Source organism: Orbicella franksi, chromosome 8 (genome assembly GCF_964199315.1).
Source record: "Orbicella franksi chromosome 8, jaOrbFran1.1, whole genome shotgun sequence".
Taxonomy (NCBI): domain Eukaryota; kingdom Metazoa; phylum Cnidaria; class Anthozoa; order Scleractinia; family Merulinidae; genus Orbicella; species Orbicella franksi.
In genome coordinates this window covers 16,690,242-16,709,471 of record NC_138152.1, presented here as the reverse complement: position 1 = coordinate 16,709,471, position 19,230 = coordinate 16,690,242, and the positions used below count along the sequence as shown (strand labels likewise).

The window sequence follows — 19,230 nt, the reverse complement described above, 5'->3', positions numbered from 1 at the left end:
CCACTACTCCAAGGTGAATTGGATTATGGAAGGAAATTAATGATTCCCACGTACAAGAAATAAAGGCCACAATCCAGCTGCGACTCAGAAGTTGACTGTTATTAATTTGGAGCAATTGTTTATTTGGCTTGGCGAGTAACAGGGAAATAACTGTGCATGCATTGCTCCCATGGCATCCTCGTATTGTTGACTGTGACAAGAAAACAGGTAGCTCCCAGGAAGTAACAATGTCAGTAGTGGAAGGAGGGATATGAGGTCTGGAGGCTTGACTTCTGATGTCAAAGGTATTGGTGGATTGTGAGATGGTGGTTGTGCTGATGATTGTGTTGTTTGTTGAGAAGATCGACTGCTTGATTGCAATAGGATGGGACGTGTAATGCAAGAACCACGAGGTCTGTTGTGTCCAAAAAAATTGTGAAAAATTGTCTGATTACAGACCTAGGATACACACAATTGATTAACCAATTGACCACTGACTACCACACACAGATTGATCACATTTATACAAATGTACCACAACTTGACCAATCTGCAGGCACACTGGAGTCTTACGATGGTAATCATACGCCTACCTTCATTTCCTTGAAAGTTGTGTCAATATATCATTTTTCCAATTAACTTGTGATGCATCATATGATACACCCTGTACAATATCTGAATAAGGTACATTTTCCATTGCACCAGTAATCAACACAGCAACCTCCATGTATTGAGACACGTTTTTGAATCATTGATAACATTCACTGAAAACATAAACATCTTGTTGCTATGACAGGATGTTTATAGAATTTGTATATCAGATAAACTTTCAATTGAGCAATACATAGTTTATGTTAGGGAGTGAAGGTGGGATCTTTCCCTGACATTCCCTCCCTTAATCCTTTCCTGTACTGAACAATTAAGTAAGTTGCTAACCTTTTTGGAAAGTGGACAGGAGAGGGAGAGCAGGTTGGGGAGCAAAGAAATAGCTATAAAAATTACTAATTTTAATTCATTCATACACGTTGCCATTTAGAGTCTAACCGATTACTTTTCATATGGTTGTAGATGCAACATTTTTGGTGATTGTGTACATGCAGCATGGAAAGAACTGAAACCCTTCACTACCAACCACGATTTTCAAGTTACAGACAGAGGATGATAACAACACCCTTAATGTGTAGAATCTGCAACAAACTGAAAGGCTTCATTGGCAATTTGCCAGAAAACATCTCATCACCAAAACGATTGAAATAATATGCCAAGTGCAGATGAATGCAAACTTCCTTACAAACGTATCAAGAACTGCAAAATTGCTAAAAATTGGTTTAAAACACTTCAACTTGAGTCACCTCTTAGAAAAGGGCACAAAGGCCATGCATCCCAAGCATATAAATGAGTTTGCTGAACTGCATGATTTTAGAGAGTCGGAAACACAGAAATGCAGCCATGTACTTTACTAACGAAGAAGGATGCCAAGAAACAAACTTTTGAACTCACTACTTCCTCGGAAATGAACTGATTCTGTTACAGTGTACTGCAATTATTGACAAACTAAAGCCAACGGTGAATCAAAATTTTGTGATAAAAATGTTAAAAGGTGATCCCACGTCAATTAAAAACTCTTAATGCAATGTATCATCACCAACATAGAAAAACTAAATGCTTTATGTGTATGTACAAACTACTTGTACTTGATTACTAAAGAACTAAACTAAACTTATCATATTTCCATCAAAGATGCACTTTATTTTGATGACACACTTTGTTTCGATGTATTATATATCCTTGTTTGTTGATACTGATACATGTTATACTTTTGTCATCATGGTGTACTTAGTGCTCATCTGTTGTAACAATAATATTCATAACTCAGGCCGATCTGTATTTTGAATGTAAGCAGGTCTGCATTTTTGTGTATTGTGATTATAATGATCAATATGATACTAGATAACAAGATACAAAATATTCCCACTGAGAACCACCACAAATTAGAATGACAATGTGGATTTTCTAGTTTAATCATTTACTATTATACCTCACCAAGAGGTACTAGCAATATAAATGTATTGAAATCCGTTCATGATTAACACATTTTTTCAATAGAGTGATTTTACCAAATCTGTGACTAGGATACAATACCTTTATTGGTTTCTTTTCCTGTCAATTTAACTTTAACTTCAGTATTACCGAGCGAAAAATATTTCAGTGAGCGAGGGAAAAAAAAGGGAGAAGCAGAAGGGGTCGATACCCTCCACCCATTTTCTGCAATAGAAAGGAACAGAAGTAGAATCTCATATTATAACCGGAAGTAAAAATGTTCATTGCGGGAAAGTATTTAAATAAAGTCGACGAGTCCTCAGCTTCTACGTTCGCTGTGATGATCAACTGAAAGGTTTGAAGTGTAAATGGAAGAGCGCTTAGCAAAGGATCAAGGGCTAGGCTTATTGGCTCAGTTGAGTTGCGGACAGAAATGTGTGAACGCAGGCTGAGCGTGTTGCTAGCAGAAAAAAATCATATGTAAATTTCCTTCTGCTTTGAAAACAAACCTTTTGAAAGTGCTTCTTTGTTTTCAACTTTTTATGATTGCGGCGCGATTGAAGGAAGTTTTGCGCGGACTAAAATGTCCTTGAGTGATTTTTCCTTCTTGTAAGATACAATCGGTGGCTGGTTAAAGATATGTGCAAGTCTAGGCTGCCGTTGAATGGTATGCCAGTGTTTCATGAGAATCTTTTTAAGATTCGGTGTGGCCGGATTATAAGTGGTAACAAATGGTAAAATTTCTTTTGCCTTCTTTGTTTTGTTACGAAGAGCTTCTGTTCTGTCTGAGAACTGAACTTCAGTCAAGATTTTATGAACGAGCGCCGTGGGATAGCCTCTGTTACAGAGTCTTTGCTCAAAATCTCGTTTGTATTTATTAAAAGAAAGCTGGAAGTAGACGAAAAGTCGTGAAAACATACATATTTCCAACAAAGTTATACAAATATGGTACAACAATTAAAATATTGTAAAAACCCTTTTCTACACTTTGTTTACAATTTTTAATGCATCTTCGGCCTCAAGGTAGAGACTCCCATATAAAAGGACTGGGGTGCTCGTCGTGCCTTTTCGGGAGCTTTTGGGGTACCTTTTAGGGTATTGAGCCAAAAAAAATATGACAGGAGATACTTGATTATCAACTTTACGAGTAGAAGGTATTTGAGGTATTCGAAGTATTCGTGTTTAACACTTAAAAATATGAAAGTGTCAATTAATGTGTTGTCTTAGAACTGGTACCTCTTAAGGGTTAAAAAAAATTGAAGCCACGCCCACAAAATAGGATCTTGGTACCTCTAAGGGCTCTTTTCAAAATTTCTGGCGAGCACCCCTGTTCTTTTTATATGGAAGTGTCCCCCTCCCCCGGGCCTTTGTCAACCACTTGGAAGACTTCATTTTTACAGATTTTACTCTCACCTAGAAAGTTAAAACAAATTGTCGTTGTTGAGTTAACGGATAAATTTAAATTTTCGCCTATAACAACACATATTTCAACTATAATATAATACCACATTCACAGCTTGGCTCACAGAGCTCTTTAATTATTGGAGGGAGATGAATGTCAAGTTTAAATTGTCTCAAATATTCTTAAACCTGAAAGGAAAATATAGGATGAATCTTCGTGTCCACCACACGGTAACAGAGTGGTTGGTAACCGGTAAAATGCCCTCGTGCACAGTCGAAACGCCTCGGATATAAGATAATTATGGCAGAAAGTCATTTAGTTAAATCGCCAATAATGTTTGTAATTTCAAATCACCTTTGTTATATTATCTTCACAAGTTTTACCTTTTCATTTCAGGTCAGCCTGAAGTCACTTTCACGGAACGCTTTCTTGCATGTGGATAGACGATCAGGCTTCAATTTGTTACAGGCGGCTGTAATTGAAGGGAACTATAGCACGGTTTTCAAAGCTCACGGCCTTCTTGGTAACTTTGTAAATGAGATGAACTTCGAGAAAACGGGAAGCAACGCCAAGTGTTTTCCCGGAAAGACTGCAGTTGATATCCTCGCTAGTCTGGACAAGAAACAGAAAGGGCATGCTGATATAGAGAAGCTTTACGAGGACATGGTCGAGATATACAACTCACTAGCAGAGCTTCACTTGTGTCATTGGAATGATGACGCGGAAAAGGCTGTGGAGCTTGTTCTAAATGAGGGTATAGATATCAATATCCCGGCAAAAAGCAATCGTACGCCTTTGGTTGTGGCGAGTCTGTCATCGTCAAATCAGTTTATCAAGACCCTCGTTAACCTTGGAGCTGACGTAAATGTTCAAAGAACTGGTGACAAATTAGCTCCTTTGGGGTTAGCGGCTGATTGGAACAACTACATGGCTACTCACATTTTTTTACTGTACGGAGCTAATACAAACATTGAAGATGAGACAGGAGACACACCTCTGCATAACAGTGCACGTCAGGGATATTTCAGCGTTTCGAAGCTACTTATTGAGTCAGAATGCAAGGTCAACAGATAAAACGCCACTTTATTTAGCAGTCCAGAATAGACATGAACACGTGGTCAAACTTTCGCTTGAAAGCAATGTTGATGTCAATATGTGATCCAAGCAGGATCCGAAGGGGAGATTTTACCTTGTTCGCGACAAAACAAGGGAAGACCAGCCTAGCATTTTGTCATGGTGGAGAAATCTTTACTGGGTTTATTTCTGAAACGGACTAAAGGGGGCAACCTTGACGTAGCAGACTTCGGAACTGTTCTTAAATCTGAGTGGAGAGAGAATCCTCCTGAAAGCACCAGAGAGGAAATGAATACTGAAGCACACGCTTTGTATAAAGAGGTGCAAGGAAATACATTGCTGCATAAAACGTATGAAAAACAAGACACCCAGCTTGTGGAACTACTTGTGGAACATGGAGTAGATATCAATTGCCGAGATGCTGAAGGTTTCACTCCTTTGCACGTTACAGCGATCCGTGGTAAGATGCAAGTTGTAAAAAAGTTTGTCGAGCTTGGAGCTGACGACAACTTTATTACACTGGATGGAAAAGATGCAGCTTATTTGGCTGAATCGAACGAAGAAACAGAAATTGAAGAATTCCTCAAGTCAAATGAGAGACTCGTTGGGGTGAAGGCCGTTACTTTGCAAGAAACCGCGAAAGGAAAGAAGTTCATTACAGACGCTTCTTTTGATCGCGCAAGAGCAGAAATATCTATCCCTAGCGGTTTATAAAATAATCCTATGGACGAAAAGCGGCCCTACAATTACACTAAACCAAATAATTAATTCTGCAGTTTGAAAACCCTCCAGTTTATTCCTGACTTCGGCCGTCGTCGGTATTAAAAAGCCAACTAAAATTTCTAGCTCGCTAGAACGGTTCACAATTTTACGCACGCGTCGCCAGCAAAATGTACGAGCGACTGCTGCACGACATAACGAGCAGGGAATTGGAGAAGATTACGTTAGCAGAGAATAAGGCATTGTACACAATAATTATTTTTTGAAGACAAATCCCCTTTTAGTTACTGTAGTACAATGTGTATTGGCAGTGTACAACTGGAAATGCTGTAGTGAATCTAAGCGTCTTGGCTTCTTGATTAATCTTAATATTTTAGTCAGGTTTAAATTACAGTGGAAGTTTGTTATTGGCAGTATCGACGAGGTGGCCTAATTTACGGGTCGAGGTCAAATTTTATGACCAGTTCTTTTTTAGATGACCTAGACATATCTCAGTTGCACTTATTTCCATGTGCATCCAGTGTTTGTAATTAAAATAGCCTTAATCTTTATAACAATTGTAATTTGTAGTTTGATTTTGAAAATCCATATTAACTTTAAAAAAACAGTTGCATTTCTAAACAACTGAATACATGTAGATCATTTTCCCTGTCTCGCGATAAAAATTAAATCGAAAACCATTTAGTGGATAAAGTCAAGAAACAGTGATGTTATAGGAGACAAACAAAGGAGACAGTTCTCCAAGTTTTATGGCTCTGTGTGTTCCCAAACTTCAGATATTAGTCGACGTGTTTTGCTCAACGAGCGCCACCCCAGCCATCAGATTGCAGCATTTGTATTAGTATATGCAAATTGGTACAATACAAGATACGGAGAGGCGAAGGCCGTGTACATGCGGTCTCCTGCCAGATTATGGCCCTTGCTCGGTTTAAATAGGATTAAACATAAAAATACACGGTATCAACCAACTATAGAAAATATTGTGCCAATGCCCTTCCGCCATTGCAAGTTATAAGCTGTAATCTTTCGAAATCACTGTGTGAATTTAACGTGTCGATCTGATGGGAAGAAAAGATTTAACCAATTGCTACCGATTTTGGCCTTCTAAGTCAACAGCTTTCAAATTTTTTGAAAGTGTATTTATTTGTTTTATGAGGACAAAAACTTATGAGGATTTTAACGTGAGTTTCATTTATAGCGGAGCTCCCGCGCGCCGAAGGCGCGCGAGCAGAGCCCCATTCCTTAGAAATTTTGGTAAACTTATCAAGCCGAGAAAATTTGGTTATGACGTCACCGTACGAGCGACCGAACGCCGTCCGTACAGACTCTGGGGGAGGGGGAGAGGAGCTTCGAGGTAACCCAACCTGGGGAACCGAGGAATGCCATCTTTTATGGCGAGATTTTTAAAGAAAAGAAAACTCATTTCTATTTGTCATGTCAACAAATGATAGCGGAGGTTGATCTAACGTTTTTAAGATGGGGTTGCACTGAAGTATAAAACAGAAACAGAAAGCAAGAATCTACAGGCAAAGAAGTAGCGAAGAAGATCGTGAAAGAGAGCGGGCCAGCGCTGGGGAAGGAGGCGAAACAATACTGAACAATGCCGTGAATTATAGCGAGTCAAGGACTAGAGAAAGGGGATGAAATAATACGGAACAATGCCGTGAAGCAAAGCTAACGAGGACTATAGAAAGGAGACGAAATACCCGACGACTACAGAAGTGCTCAAGTTAATTCGCGCGTCGAGATGCTGTGCCGCCGAGCAAGAAAAGTCACATGATTAAAATCAGGTGACGAACTTGAGAACTGTGTGTTTAGAGTAATTGCAAAACAGAAAACACAGCGGAAAAAAGTGGTTGATTCGTTGAGCTATCGAAAAGATTAGATCAGTTCGGTTCAGTCTTCACAACTTTTGCTGCAAGTTTCTGCCTGGAAGAAAGTTTCTGCAAGTTTCTGCCTTGAGGTAAGTGACTTTTGTTGTGGCGTTTGCTATGGAAATTATGAAGTTGCCTCGGCGAGATAAGCTTATTTTCAATAGGAATCCTTTTTAAAGTCTTCCTTATTTGAAGCCATGCTGTGAGGCATTTTATAAATTACATAGTTTTAATTTCGCTCATAACAATAACGCGTGAGTGGCTTTGTGGAGGTTGTTGTAAGTTGCACATTGTAAACAAATCAAGTTTTGTCTCGAGTTTCGTCGTCACGTTTAAAAAAAAATTGCTTTTGTAAACACTGCCGGGCGAGTTTTGAAGTTTTCTCTGTGTTAGTTGGCACAACCGCTTCCTAGACTACAAAAATTTCTTAAACCAAGATAGGTCAACAAACCATTTTAAGCCGAAGCGAACAGGATTTGCTAAATTTACTTTTGACGTTCCCATGTGAATATTTACATCTTGTGACTACAAAGTATTTCCTCGTTTTGTTAGTTCAACTTATTCGGTTTGGCGGATGCTTGGGGGGGGGGGGGGGGATTTCCAGGTTAATTTGGTTGAAGACTGGTAAAGCTACCGCCGATAAAATGACTGCAAAGCTAAATTAAGGCCGTCGGCAAAAATACACACTGTGATATTCAAATCTATGCTTAAGCCTGAATAATTGTTAAACTTTAACACTGCAAGCTTAAACGAATTTTCTTCATCCTTTCTTTTATTCGGTCATCCTTCATTGAGAAGGGATTTGCTGTTTGATACTCAGCTGTAATGATATGCATATTGTGTTTATAATGTAGATTTCCTCGTTTTATTTTGTGGTTGTCCAGTTAGTTCGGTTTGGTGAAATGCTTGTAGTCGCAATGTCGAGTAGACAATTATGCATGTAAATCCTGTCGGCGAATAAAACTCTACTTCGATTTTGATTTCTATTTTATTTTATTAGTGCCACTACTTTTGGTTGGGGGTACATGGCCCCTATTTTCCTTATGAGATATTATTCCCCAGTGTGGTATTTACACTTATGGAAATGTTCCATAAAAGTGAGATAGTACTGATTAAAAAAAAAATGCTAAGAGCTTTACTCGGTAATGAAGAGTGAAAATGACATTTACATACTTAGAAAAAATTTAGGGCGTACAAGTCCTTGTCCTGACCATTTTTTGGTAATAAAAATAACTTTTACATTTATACATTCAAAATTTAGTTGGTGAGAGTGCATTCCTCGCGCCACTGACCCCCTCTCTCTGCTCTCTTCCTCACACTAATTTTTTGATTGACTAACTGATTAACCGAATGTCACTGACTGTTTTCTTTGTTGTGCTTTACTTTTTTGCTCATCGAAGAAAGTTTCAGTTTCTTCCTGGCTGTTTCCTTTGTCCTGCCCAGTACCAATTCGTTTGTGATATAACTTTGTGAATTCTCTATTCTCATAAAATTTTATCTCATCAGGGTAATAGAATGCACTCTCAGAGTGTTCAATCATCGTTTTCAGTTGATACAATTTTCAGGAAAAAAGCAGTGGTTTTCTTAATTTCCTTTTGCTTTGTTTTAGGACCTTTTAGCAGGCCGGTAATTGGCCCATAGGCATTACGGGACAATAATTTTCAAGTAAAGAATTAGATTCATTGCAGTGTTAAGTATTTTTAAATTATTAGAAACAATTGAAAGGCCGCGTGCAAGAACGTCCCCTAGATTTTTCGGGCATTTTGAAAGTGTTCAAAGATAGCTGAATTTTGGCATGTAGGCTTCGTTGTACCTGAGAAACATTGCTCTGAATTTTTTTTGGCTGGGGCGCTCTTCGTTCTCGAGAAATAACGTATGCAAAAAGCTCAGTTTTCCAAGCGGCATCTTTTGGAGATCTTTTGTCGAACAAAAAACAAAAGAAACATTATTTTGTTGAACAGAAAACAGGCAGACTGTTTATAGTGTATTCCACTGAATCTTAGCTGTCTTAAAGTCAAAGGAAAATAGTATATAGAGCGGAAATCTGGGAACAGATTGTTTACATCGGTTATTGTGACGTAAACACAACACGTGAATCGATCGAGCGGCAAACGAAATACCATCGAACGAAAAAGAGATGTGCCGCATTAGAGCTCTGTCAACTAATATCTTAAGCATAGTGTTAAAGTACCTTGTGTGCCTGCCTGGTGGTTGAGAGGCATCATAAAGCCTCGATAAACCCGTAAGTCGTCAGCACGTTTTAAAGAATCAAAATGTGTTCTGAAACTTCGAAGGTAGCTGATATACCGTAATCGTGTTATCGGCGTTCGAAGTCAGATCGAGCCAGGCAGCAAAGTCCAAGAGCAGTTCTTGCCCAAGAAAAATACCCTCTCGTGAGTTGTGGCCCATTTGCCAAGTGTTGCTAGTGTCAAAGTTTGGCTTATAAAATTTGTCTTGTATCGACCGCCATGTTTTCCCGCGCACGAGGTGTAAAGACCCTTCCCGGCATGCATTGCGATCACGTTCTGCTCGCGTTTCTCGAACTGGTAACTAGATTGTTTCGGCTTTTTTCATTTAAAGGTAATAATGGCCAACAAGTAGCGATCGATTGTAACATAGATCTGTGATCCAGGTTGTGTTGATTTTATTTCATATCGGCATGATTTGTAGTGTTTTGAACTTCTGGGATCAGCGGACATGCAGATGTATGGAGACCCGTACGTTGCGCAGAAGGGTTAATTTGTTAATCTGTTAGGCGGTGCGTGACATAAAGCTACGATCGCGTTTGTCGAAAAATATGTATTTATCTCGTGATTTTTAGCCATTTAAGACGTTGCTGTATTTGGAAAAGTGCTTATTTGATGTTATTTGTTCAGTGCAGATAATCATTGTCCCAGATAACCAAAGTAAGTTCCATATGTTAACACTATTTTCCGGCCGCCATATTTTACCTATTTAAACCTGAAATCAACATTTTTGAGCTTATACGTTGCGTGAAATTAACTTTTTGCTGTTTTCTAAGTGAAATCAACATCTTTTCCGTCCCGCGTTACGTGAAATCAACATTTTTACCTATTTAGACCTGAAATTAACAATTTTTAGCTCATAAGTTGCGTGAAATTAACATTTCGCTGTTTTCTAAGTGAAATCAACATCCTTGCCGTCACGCGTTAAAGTGCCACTGAAACGAAATTTTTGTACGTGAGATTTTTGCTTAGTAATAAAGTTTCAACCTTACTTGGAAACACTGCAAACTTTTTTTTCGCATACGGTAAGCGAAAACTGCTTTTTCAGCCGTTCGAAGATTGCTGGTTAGGCCCAAAATTGGCGGCCATTTTGGCGCGGTCAAAACAGCCTAGTGACGTCACTGGTTGTATTACTCTCATGCTGCGCTGAAAATTTAGAGTGATTATGGGAGAAGAGATTACTGTTCGAAGCCCCCCAAAAAACATCTTAAGGACATCTCAGAGCTGTAAAGCAGATAATAATAGTAGCCTTAGACATGAAGAGGTCGAGAGACGATCCTGGGGCTTTCCAGTCTATTTAATTGGATATTTGCAGGATATTTTATGTAAGCAAGCAAACGAGTGGGAGTTCTTAGATCGCAAAATGATCGGGACTCTTGGTGAAATGGCCAGCACTCAATTAAACAATATCTACACTCATAAAGTAAAAAAGACATGAAAACAAGAGAAATCGGCTCTTGAAAATATTATCCGGACTGCTGCTGCACAAATCGCAGCAACAACGAGGAAACCGGACGCATTGTGAGTTTCACAGCGGACGAGATTGTGCCACAGTGACCTCTAGTCCAGTTGTATCTGCTACATCCTACAAGTTATCACAACAGCAACAATTTAAGAAACCCTCTTCTTTTATATCATGGAACGAATTTAAACTATAAAGGTCAACTAAGCTGCCATGACCCCACAGGTATGTTTTCAGGAAACGAGAGAAAGCGTGACAATGTCGGCGGCGAAAGGTCATATATGCAAATTAGTTAAAATTCTGTTTAAGGAACCTTCGAAAGGAGTGTAAACTAGTGACGTTTTAGCGAACTGTTTTGAACTTGGATACTATTAAATGAAGATCATAGACATAAGTATGTGCTAAAGAACTCAAAGTAATCCATCGGCCGTGAAATATTGCAATTGGGAGATACGTGTAAAAGAGAAGCGAAATTCCCGCTTTGTTTACACTGATACGTATGCGGCGATAAAGCAAACCCTGCTGCGGATCACAATTTTCAAAGATACATTTTGTCCACCACAAGAACTCTCACTTATTAGTATCATAAAAAGATGCCCTCTGCGTGCAAAGAAGTGCTCGACTCAAAGCTTGTGGACCGTTAATAACTTCGTGATTGTGTGGATGGCTGGTGCACTTACGGCTTTTAACGCAGTAAAGTTGCCGAGGATATATTCGAACCTTGTTAATAGACCTTAGATAAACGTGAGAATCCAAATTTCAGAACCAGGCTGAAAACAGACGACGAAATATCGTGTTTAGGCTTCAGGACGTGATATAAAAGTTGCCACACTCGTCTTCGAAATCTCCAATCGAGTACTCAAGATGTTCGGAAAGTATACTTAGCTGTTCTAATCTGTAGCATTTATTTTGGTGAATCTACACTCTCTGGCGCCGTCCAACGTTTACGATCTGTATTTCCTGTCAAGGCTGGACAGAAATTACAAGGTAGAAAACTAGTAGGTATCGACAATATGAAGAATAAACTTGAATAAATCAAGTAAAAACAAGAGAGAATTTACAGCGCTACTTGCGTGAATACAACCAGTGACGTCACAAGGTCCTTAAACTCGGTACCAGAGCCCGGACACAGTTTTGCTCCAAAAAGTCGATTTCAACAGCTAAAAAAAGCACTTTCCGTTAGGATTTGACAGAAATAAAGTTCACCATTACTTTAAGCACGTTTGAAACTACAGATTGGGATAATAAAAGAGAGTATGAAAATTTCGTTTCAGTGGCACTTTAACGTGAAATCGGCACTTTTACCTATTTAGACCTGAGATCAACAATTTTTAGCTCATAAGTTGCGTGAAATTAACATTTCGCTGTTTTCTAAGTGAAATCAACATCCTTGCCGTCACGCGTTAACGTGAAATCAGCATTTTTACTTATTTAGACCTGAAATTAACAATTTTTAGCTTATAAGTTGCGTGAAATTAACATTTTGCTGTTTTCTAAGTGAAATCAACATCCTTGCCGTCACGCGTTAACGTGAAATCAGCATTTTTACCTATTTAGACCTGAAATTGACATTTTTGAGCTTATACGTTGCGTGAAATTAACATTTCGCTGTTTTCTAAGTGAAATCAACATCCTTGCCGTCACGTGTTAACGTGAAATCAGCATTTTTACCTATTTAGACCTAAAATCAACATTTTTGAGTTTATACGCTGCGTAAAATTAACATTTTGCTGTTTTCTAAGTGAAATCAACATCCCTACCGTCACGGGCTAACATGAAATCAACATTTAAACCTTTTTTGACCTAAAATCGACATTTTTGAGCTTTTACGTTGCGTAAAATTGACATTTTGCTGCTTTCTAAGAGAAATCAACATCCTTGCCGTCGCGCGTTAACATGAGTCAACATTTTAAGCACTTTTGACCTGAAATCAACAAATTTGAGCTTATATAAGCTGCGTGAAATTGACATTTTGCTGGTTTCTAAGTAAAATCAAAGTCCTTGCGGTCGCGGCGGGCCGATCCTTTGTTATAATAAACCGAGGCGAGACTTCGACTTATAACAAAGGCTTGGCTTGGCTATTATAACAAAGGATCGGCTCTGTTTATCATAACAAAGGCCCGGCTTCGTTTATTTGAAGGACTCGGCGGGAAAAGGGCGTCAGGTATTTTAATCAAAGGTGAACTTTGTCGAAAACGCTCCAAATTTCGCATGCAGCTTCGTTCAGGTATGTTAAGCAATGTCCCGTAGTTTTCGCGCTAAAGTTCGCTTCGTGCTCGAGATATTGCGTATGCAATAAACCACTCGGTTTTTCCAACCTGTGTGCCTTTTTTGCATATGTTATTTCTCGAGAACGAAAAGTAACCCAGCGAAAAAAACTTCAGAGTAATGTTTCTCAGCTGAAACGAAGCCCACATGCCAAAATTCAGCTAGTTTTACACACTTTCAAAAATGGCCGAAAAATCTAGGGGACGTTCTTGCACGCGGCCTTTCAATTTTGACAGAGCTGTTTCAACAGTCTCAGTTAAATTGTTTTCCAGTTAAACAGCACTACATGTAGCAGTGTTATAATGAGTGTGAACTTTATGGAGGGTTTTAAAGGTTTATTATTATTTTTTATGATAACAAAAGACAACAAAATATACATGTGTATACAGTATAACCTGATGTTGGTGTTGGTTGTGAATTGCAATTCATATTAGTCATCCTATTACAGGTGAGGGGAAAAAGTTCAGAAAGTTCAGGACGGAAAATGCCTCACACAAAATGTAGTTTACCAAGCCACAATCACAACACAAACGTCATCAGAATCATACGTGGGCCTCGCCACAAATTTTAAAGAACGCTACAGGAATCACACAGCATCCTTTCCACACCAAAACAAGAGAAAAGAAACTGAGCTATCTAAACATATTTGGACACTCAAAGACAACAACAAACGTTTTACCATCAAGTGGAGAATCATTAAGCAGTGCCGACCTTATAGCAACATTACTAACAAATGTAATGTATGTCTTTTTGAAAAATTCGTGATCATCTGTAAGAAGAGTTTGTGTACTTTGAACAAGCGAAACGAACTAGCAAGTGCGTGCCCCCCCAGAAACAGATACCCACTCAAGAACTTTGTGAGCAAGTAACGCAATCTTTTATCAACACGAGAATTCAGATTTTAAATCCCATAGCAACCGCTTCATTTTTTTATTCTTATTTTACTTTTTATTAGTATTATTTTTTTTTAAATTTTATTGCCAGTGTTTCAATGTTATATAGCATCTGTTTTTCCATATCATAGCAACTGTTTTTATATCTCATAGCAACCTAAAGTTAGCTTTTAATTGCCAGTTTGTGAAATTTAACGGTCATTCGTTGATATTGCCTGATGAGTGTGGTCATCCTTTGACCATACGAAACAGCGTTGTCGCAATAAAACGATGAATTGAAGTCTTGCTACCATTGTTTATTATCTACACTGCTCCTCTCAGAGTCGAGCGCTCTATAAATTTATTCTGTTCAAGTTCAAGAAGTTTATATATATATATATATATATATATATATATATATACACACAGAGAAATGTAAAGTTATGAACTTAACATTAAAATCTGACATTTGAATGCCTCCTTTGCTAAAGTTAGTCACCATTTAATTGTTATCACTCCCTGTGAATTCATAGAGAATTACCACCTAATGTAGAAGTCCTGTCTTCATTACTGAGGGAAAATGACACTGCAAAAAGTTACAAAAAAAGTTACAATGAAAGTAAAAAGAATTGTGAATGTCGATCATGACGTGGTGTACATTGTAAATCATGTAAAGGTATGTGGTGAGTGCCAAAGGCATAACATTTCATGCATTTGCCTTTTCAGGACAAATTATATAACAGTGACATTTTAAAAGATGTGATCAGAAAAATAATGAGTATTGTCCAGGCAGTACCAGTTTATGGACGGCATATGCAGACAGTAAGAGGTGCTGTAGGCATTACCAGGTAATTAAGTTAGTTTTATGCTTATGACTTCTTGTACTTGGATTTTGTGTCATTTCGTCACAAGAATAGGTAATGAAAGATGCATAAGTTGATGCAATTTATTTTCAAAGGCAAACTTAAAAGTCTGCCTATGGTGGATACCGGTTGTGTGTAAAGTGAATGTAAAGCAAACACACTGTTAAAGATGTACGTGCGTGTTGATATTGAATAATCTGAAATTTCAGCGAGTTTGAAAATATATTATATCTATGACAGTTCTGAGGTGAGGGCTGTTACCTGTACATGTAAATAGCTCATCCTCGATTTGTTACTTGTTATGATTTAGCTGCCAATATGTTCTGTAAATTAATTTTAATAGTCATCTGTTGGTGTGCTGTTTTCAGTTGACCGTTACGCTACTACATATACATTACAATGTGATGTTGAAGCGCACAAATTTACAAACATGCCCAGTGTCAACTTGTCAAATGTATGAACTGGCCAGCCAGTCTAGATTACAAAACTTTCTGAAAGTTGGCCTTACCAGGTAAGATATATCTTAAAGCATATTTTGTAATTAATGATTTCTCTGACATTGTTTTCTTCAAGAAAAGATTCATACCCCACATGGAGGTTTTTTTCGATAAGAGCTCCCTCCTCCTGTTACTTCAGAATTTCTAATAACTGGCCATGAATGGGTGTTGGGTGTGAATATCTTCTGTAACTGCACACTCAGATTAAGTCAGCAAGAACATCAGTATTTATCCTGACAAAGTCTGATTTTCAGTTATATGTACAACCAAACAGCCTGAATGGCCCTTTGATTGGGACTGTACATATTGTTGTACTGCAATGTTCCAGTTTCTTGTTTAAAGCATATTGCATGTGCGCTCAAAAGCAAGTCGCCAAGTTCATAACAGTTATATATGTTTGCTTTGCATCTCAGGGCAGAACTGCCACTGTAAAAGTTTTGGTACCATCCCCCTAGCATTTGATTCATTACTGTAGACACTCCGTAAACAACTAGCAATGAAGTACACTGTATATCAATGAAAGGAATGTCATCTGTTGGTGACAAATTATAATTGATATGTCTTTGTATGTTCAGTGGTGTTCAAGTAGCAGCAAAATACAGTATGATTACATCCCTGTTCCTGTCAGTCAATACACGTACAGTGTACACATGGACAGCGTGGATTAAAACATCAAAGATTTTCAAAGCAACCATGGCCAGGTGAGATATTTCTAAAGAAATATAAATTCAAGGTCCTTATGATTGCTTATAGGGATTGATTTTTATTGTAAACAATATCTTACTGAGTGTATTTTTCTTGTTTACTAATTGTTGTAGAAGACAGAGACCACTGTCATGACAGAGATATTAATGTGTGAAAAGTTCCATAAAAAAATGCAATGGGAGCAAATTAAATCATCATAGATGCAGCTTCTGAGAGATCCCCAATATTAATGGAACATACATTGTACATACATGTAAAAGAGTTCAATAATTTATTCCTTAAGATTGTAATGCTTCGTTTGGTTTCTCTATATTCACAGACAACTTGATGCCTTAATAATTTCTGCACTAAGTTCATTTAACAAATTGACTTGGAAGTTGAGTTCTGCAACCCATACTGTGTGTAGTAATATCATACAACTGTAGCTGCAACATTGTGACAGATAAACTGTATTACATTATTAAGAAACACCTATGATAAATGTATTAACTAATTATTTATAGTGTCTGTTAAATTAATCAGTTTTTCTTAGAGATCATTTACTCATCATGTCATGGTTTATTTAAATAATTGCTTTTTTGGCTTAGAAATGATATTTATTGTGCTTGGTTTATGTTGCTCTTAAATCAATTTTGTGATAACCTACATTGGGCATGGCATAAATTAATATTTTGCCAACACGAAATGGAGAACTGAGTCTTAAACAAAGTTGCAGGATTAGTATTTTTTGTAGAAAGAAAGAGTTGAGAAATTTGTGACATTCTACCGACAGCCTTGCCATTTGCAATGTCCAATAAGGTTAATTTGTTCCCTAGTGTTGTACAAATAGTGTTCTCTAATTTATAAATTATTTCAATATGTTGTTTAAATGATTGCCTTATAACCCCATGTCCAGCTTTGGTGCATGCAGGATACTATTGATGTATTGTTTATTCATTTGGCTGTAAATTATCTTTAATTTATGTGTCAATCAAAACATATCTTTAATATGCTGGCTTTTTCTCACAAATGTACCTATGCCTCATAATCTTTTAGTGTGTTTGGTTGTGTAGTGCAGACAAAATACACGTACATAATATAACTTACTTATAGCTTACTTATAATTCTTGGTATAATTTAATCATAGCAAAATTAATTAATGGAACCCAATAACAGCTCCTGTAGTCCACAATCTCAGTGGAGAAAAAGAACAAATCACATTGGAATTGAAAAAAAAATTATTATCAGAAGCCAATGCAAGTATTCACGATCAGCAACAAAATATCATATTTATCGTTCATGCCAGAGTGATTTTGCTTATACTTGTACTTTGAGAGATGGTGCAAACCCTTTCAGCAGAAGGAGACTCCATACAAAAATGAGGATAGCTAACTATCTTTGGGGATCAAGTTAGAAAACAAAACTTTTTAACTTTTTACATATGTATACTACTTTGGTATTTTTGTGAGATTTCATTTGGTAGAAATTTGGGGACTGAGTATATTGTAACCACTGCATTTCAGTCATACCCCACAACAACAACAAAAATGTGTAAACTTCTTTTGTGCGGGAGTCCCCATGTTAACTAAGAAAGAATATAATGATTAATAACAATGTCTTGTCTTTCTCAATAAGAAAGAACAGGAAATGCCACCAAAAAGCACAGAAGACAGTTCTGTCATGTGATCAACATTTTTGGTGGCTCCCCTGAAATGCTTGAAATCATGGCTCTATTTTCATCATCACACCATCTTACACCTCGATCTGCTGATGTAATCCTAGTTCGGGCTGAAACTATAAAATCGCTCGCAGTTTACTTCACACACACGTACATGTTGGATTATTTTCATCAGTAACAACATTCCAAAAAATAACTGACGAGCTCCGCTTTTAGGCTTGGCTAAATCTATATATTATTTATTATAGAGGTCCTTATGCGTCCCCTGGCGCAACGAGGGCGGGTGACAATTATAAAGTCTTTTCCCCAACTGGTAAACTGCCCGTAAAGAATATTACGGCAAAGATCTTGAATGATTATATTAACCAACACATATACCTCTTACTAACCGAGTTCGAGGTCCGTACCGTAAGTTATGGAGGATCCGTAAGTTACAGTACGGACCGAGATGACGAGGTTGGTAAGATATTCATTATATCTCTACTCTGTGCTTTAAAACGAGTCAATTTCAAATCATTGTTAAGTCGTAAGCGCTTTTGAATACACAATTTAAGGTAAAAGAAAGTCTGAAACTTTTACTTGCATGAACGTTAAGAATACTACGCGATAAATTACGAAACATTTTGGCAAGAATACGGTCCGCTAGATAGACTAATCCCATCGCGCTTAGTAACTGACGGATATAATAAAAACGGTTAAGATTGCAGTTGGAAAAAAGGATAGTTAGAAAATCTAGATTTCGTGGCTTCATTTCTCCTACAGTGCTAAAAACTGATGAGGGTTTTCCGAAAATGCAGAATTTTCTCCTACAAAGATCTTTTGGAACAGAAAGAGACAGAAAGGTAGTAGGTCAGATGAACATAAGGTATTTAATTTCACCTTGCATGCAGCAGAAAATTCAACTTCTTATCGCGCTGACTGTGTCAGTTATAATCAGTGAGATTTCTTCAATAAAGCCTTGACTAGCATCACTCTTTCAACTGGTGATCCTGTGCCTGAACTCCTTCGCTAAATGTGCGTCAGCTAACACACCTGTATTAGCTCACCATTTCCAGATTACTGAACTTAACAGACAATTTTGAGGAGCGATGGTCATGATTGTAATGAAAAGTGCAGATACAAAACTTGAGAGACGCGAGGCTTAGAGTGAAAAAGAAAAAACAGTTGTAGGTCGTTAGATTCCAAAATTATGGGCACTGTTTTGATAATCAAAGTGGCTCTGAGCCACTGAACTCGAATAATGATTTATGAAAGGCTGAGAATGGAGTTTTTGTATTAATTAAATAACGCGGGTTTCTTCACACGTAGTCGTTCGATTGTAGTCTCCCGCTACTCCAGCTCCATTGAGTTCGTGACGGATGACGCCATTGTCAAACATCTAAACATCCAGGAATGCACGAATGAGAAACATTTCCCAGAAAAACAATAATTCACCTCTCTTGAACTAACTCAGCAACAACTTATTTGAAGGATAAGATGGAATCTGCCAACAACTCGTACGATTTCGATTCTTTTTACTTGAGCCTTCTGTTCTAACAACCCAGCTTTCCTGTAGAAACCAATATGATGAA

The 19,230-nt window shown here is 37.7% G+C and overlaps 3 protein-coding genes across 3 annotated transcripts in view; all 3 read left to right on the top strand.

Moving 5' to 3' along the window:
• Nucleotides 1–4,495, top strand: part of LOC145494698 (uncharacterized) — a 43,240-nt gene extending 38,745 nt beyond the window's left edge. The window contains exon 12 of the mRNA XM_081474257.1: nucleotides 3,818–4,495. Within this exon, the coding sequence (XP_081330383.1) occupies nucleotides 3,818–4,495 (678 nt within the window). The remainder of the gene's footprint in view (nucleotides 1–3,817) is intronic.
• A 153-nt stretch (nucleotides 4,496–4,648) lies between these two features.
• LOC145494829 (uncharacterized) lies at nucleotides 4,649–7,679 on the top strand. The gene has a single exon (XM_081474404.1). The coding sequence runs from the start codon at nucleotides 4,655–4,657 to the stop codon at nucleotides 5,207–5,209; it is 555 nt and encodes a 184-aa protein (XP_081330530.1). The 5' UTR covers nucleotides 4,649–4,654; the 3' UTR covers nucleotides 5,210–7,679.
• Nucleotides 7,680–14,773: 7,094 nt separating this feature from the next.
• LOC145494841 (uncharacterized) lies at nucleotides 14,774–17,925 on the top strand. The gene is made up of 4 exons (XM_081474419.1): nucleotides 14,774–14,785; nucleotides 15,169–15,311; nucleotides 15,873–15,998; nucleotides 16,322–17,925. Exons 2-4 carry the CDS (start codon nucleotides 15,205–15,207, stop codon nucleotides 16,425–16,427), a joined length of 339 nt encoding a protein of 112 aa, XP_081330545.1. The 5' UTR covers nucleotides 14,774–14,785; nucleotides 15,169–15,204; the 3' UTR covers nucleotides 16,428–17,925.
• Nucleotides 17,926–19,230: the final 1,305 nt, after the last annotated feature.

Excerpts from the sequence above, each read along its gene's own strand:
- LOC145494829 (XM_081474404.1), top strand. The coding sequence starts at position 4,655 with ATGGTGGAGAAATCTTTACTGGGTTTATTTCTGAAACGGACTAAAGGG.
- LOC145494841 (XM_081474419.1), top strand. The coding sequence starts at position 15,205 with ATGTTGAAGCGCACAAATTTACAAACATGCCCAGTGTCAACTTGTCAA. Across the intron at positions 15,312-15,872 it reads CTGAAAGTTGGCCTTACCAG|TGGTGTTCAAGTAGCAGCAA; the intron begins GTAAGATATATC and ends TTGTATGTTCAG. Across the intron at positions 15,999-16,321 it reads TTCAAAGCAACCATGGCCAG|ACAACTTGATGCCTTAATAA; the intron begins GTGAGATATTTC and ends CTATATTCACAG.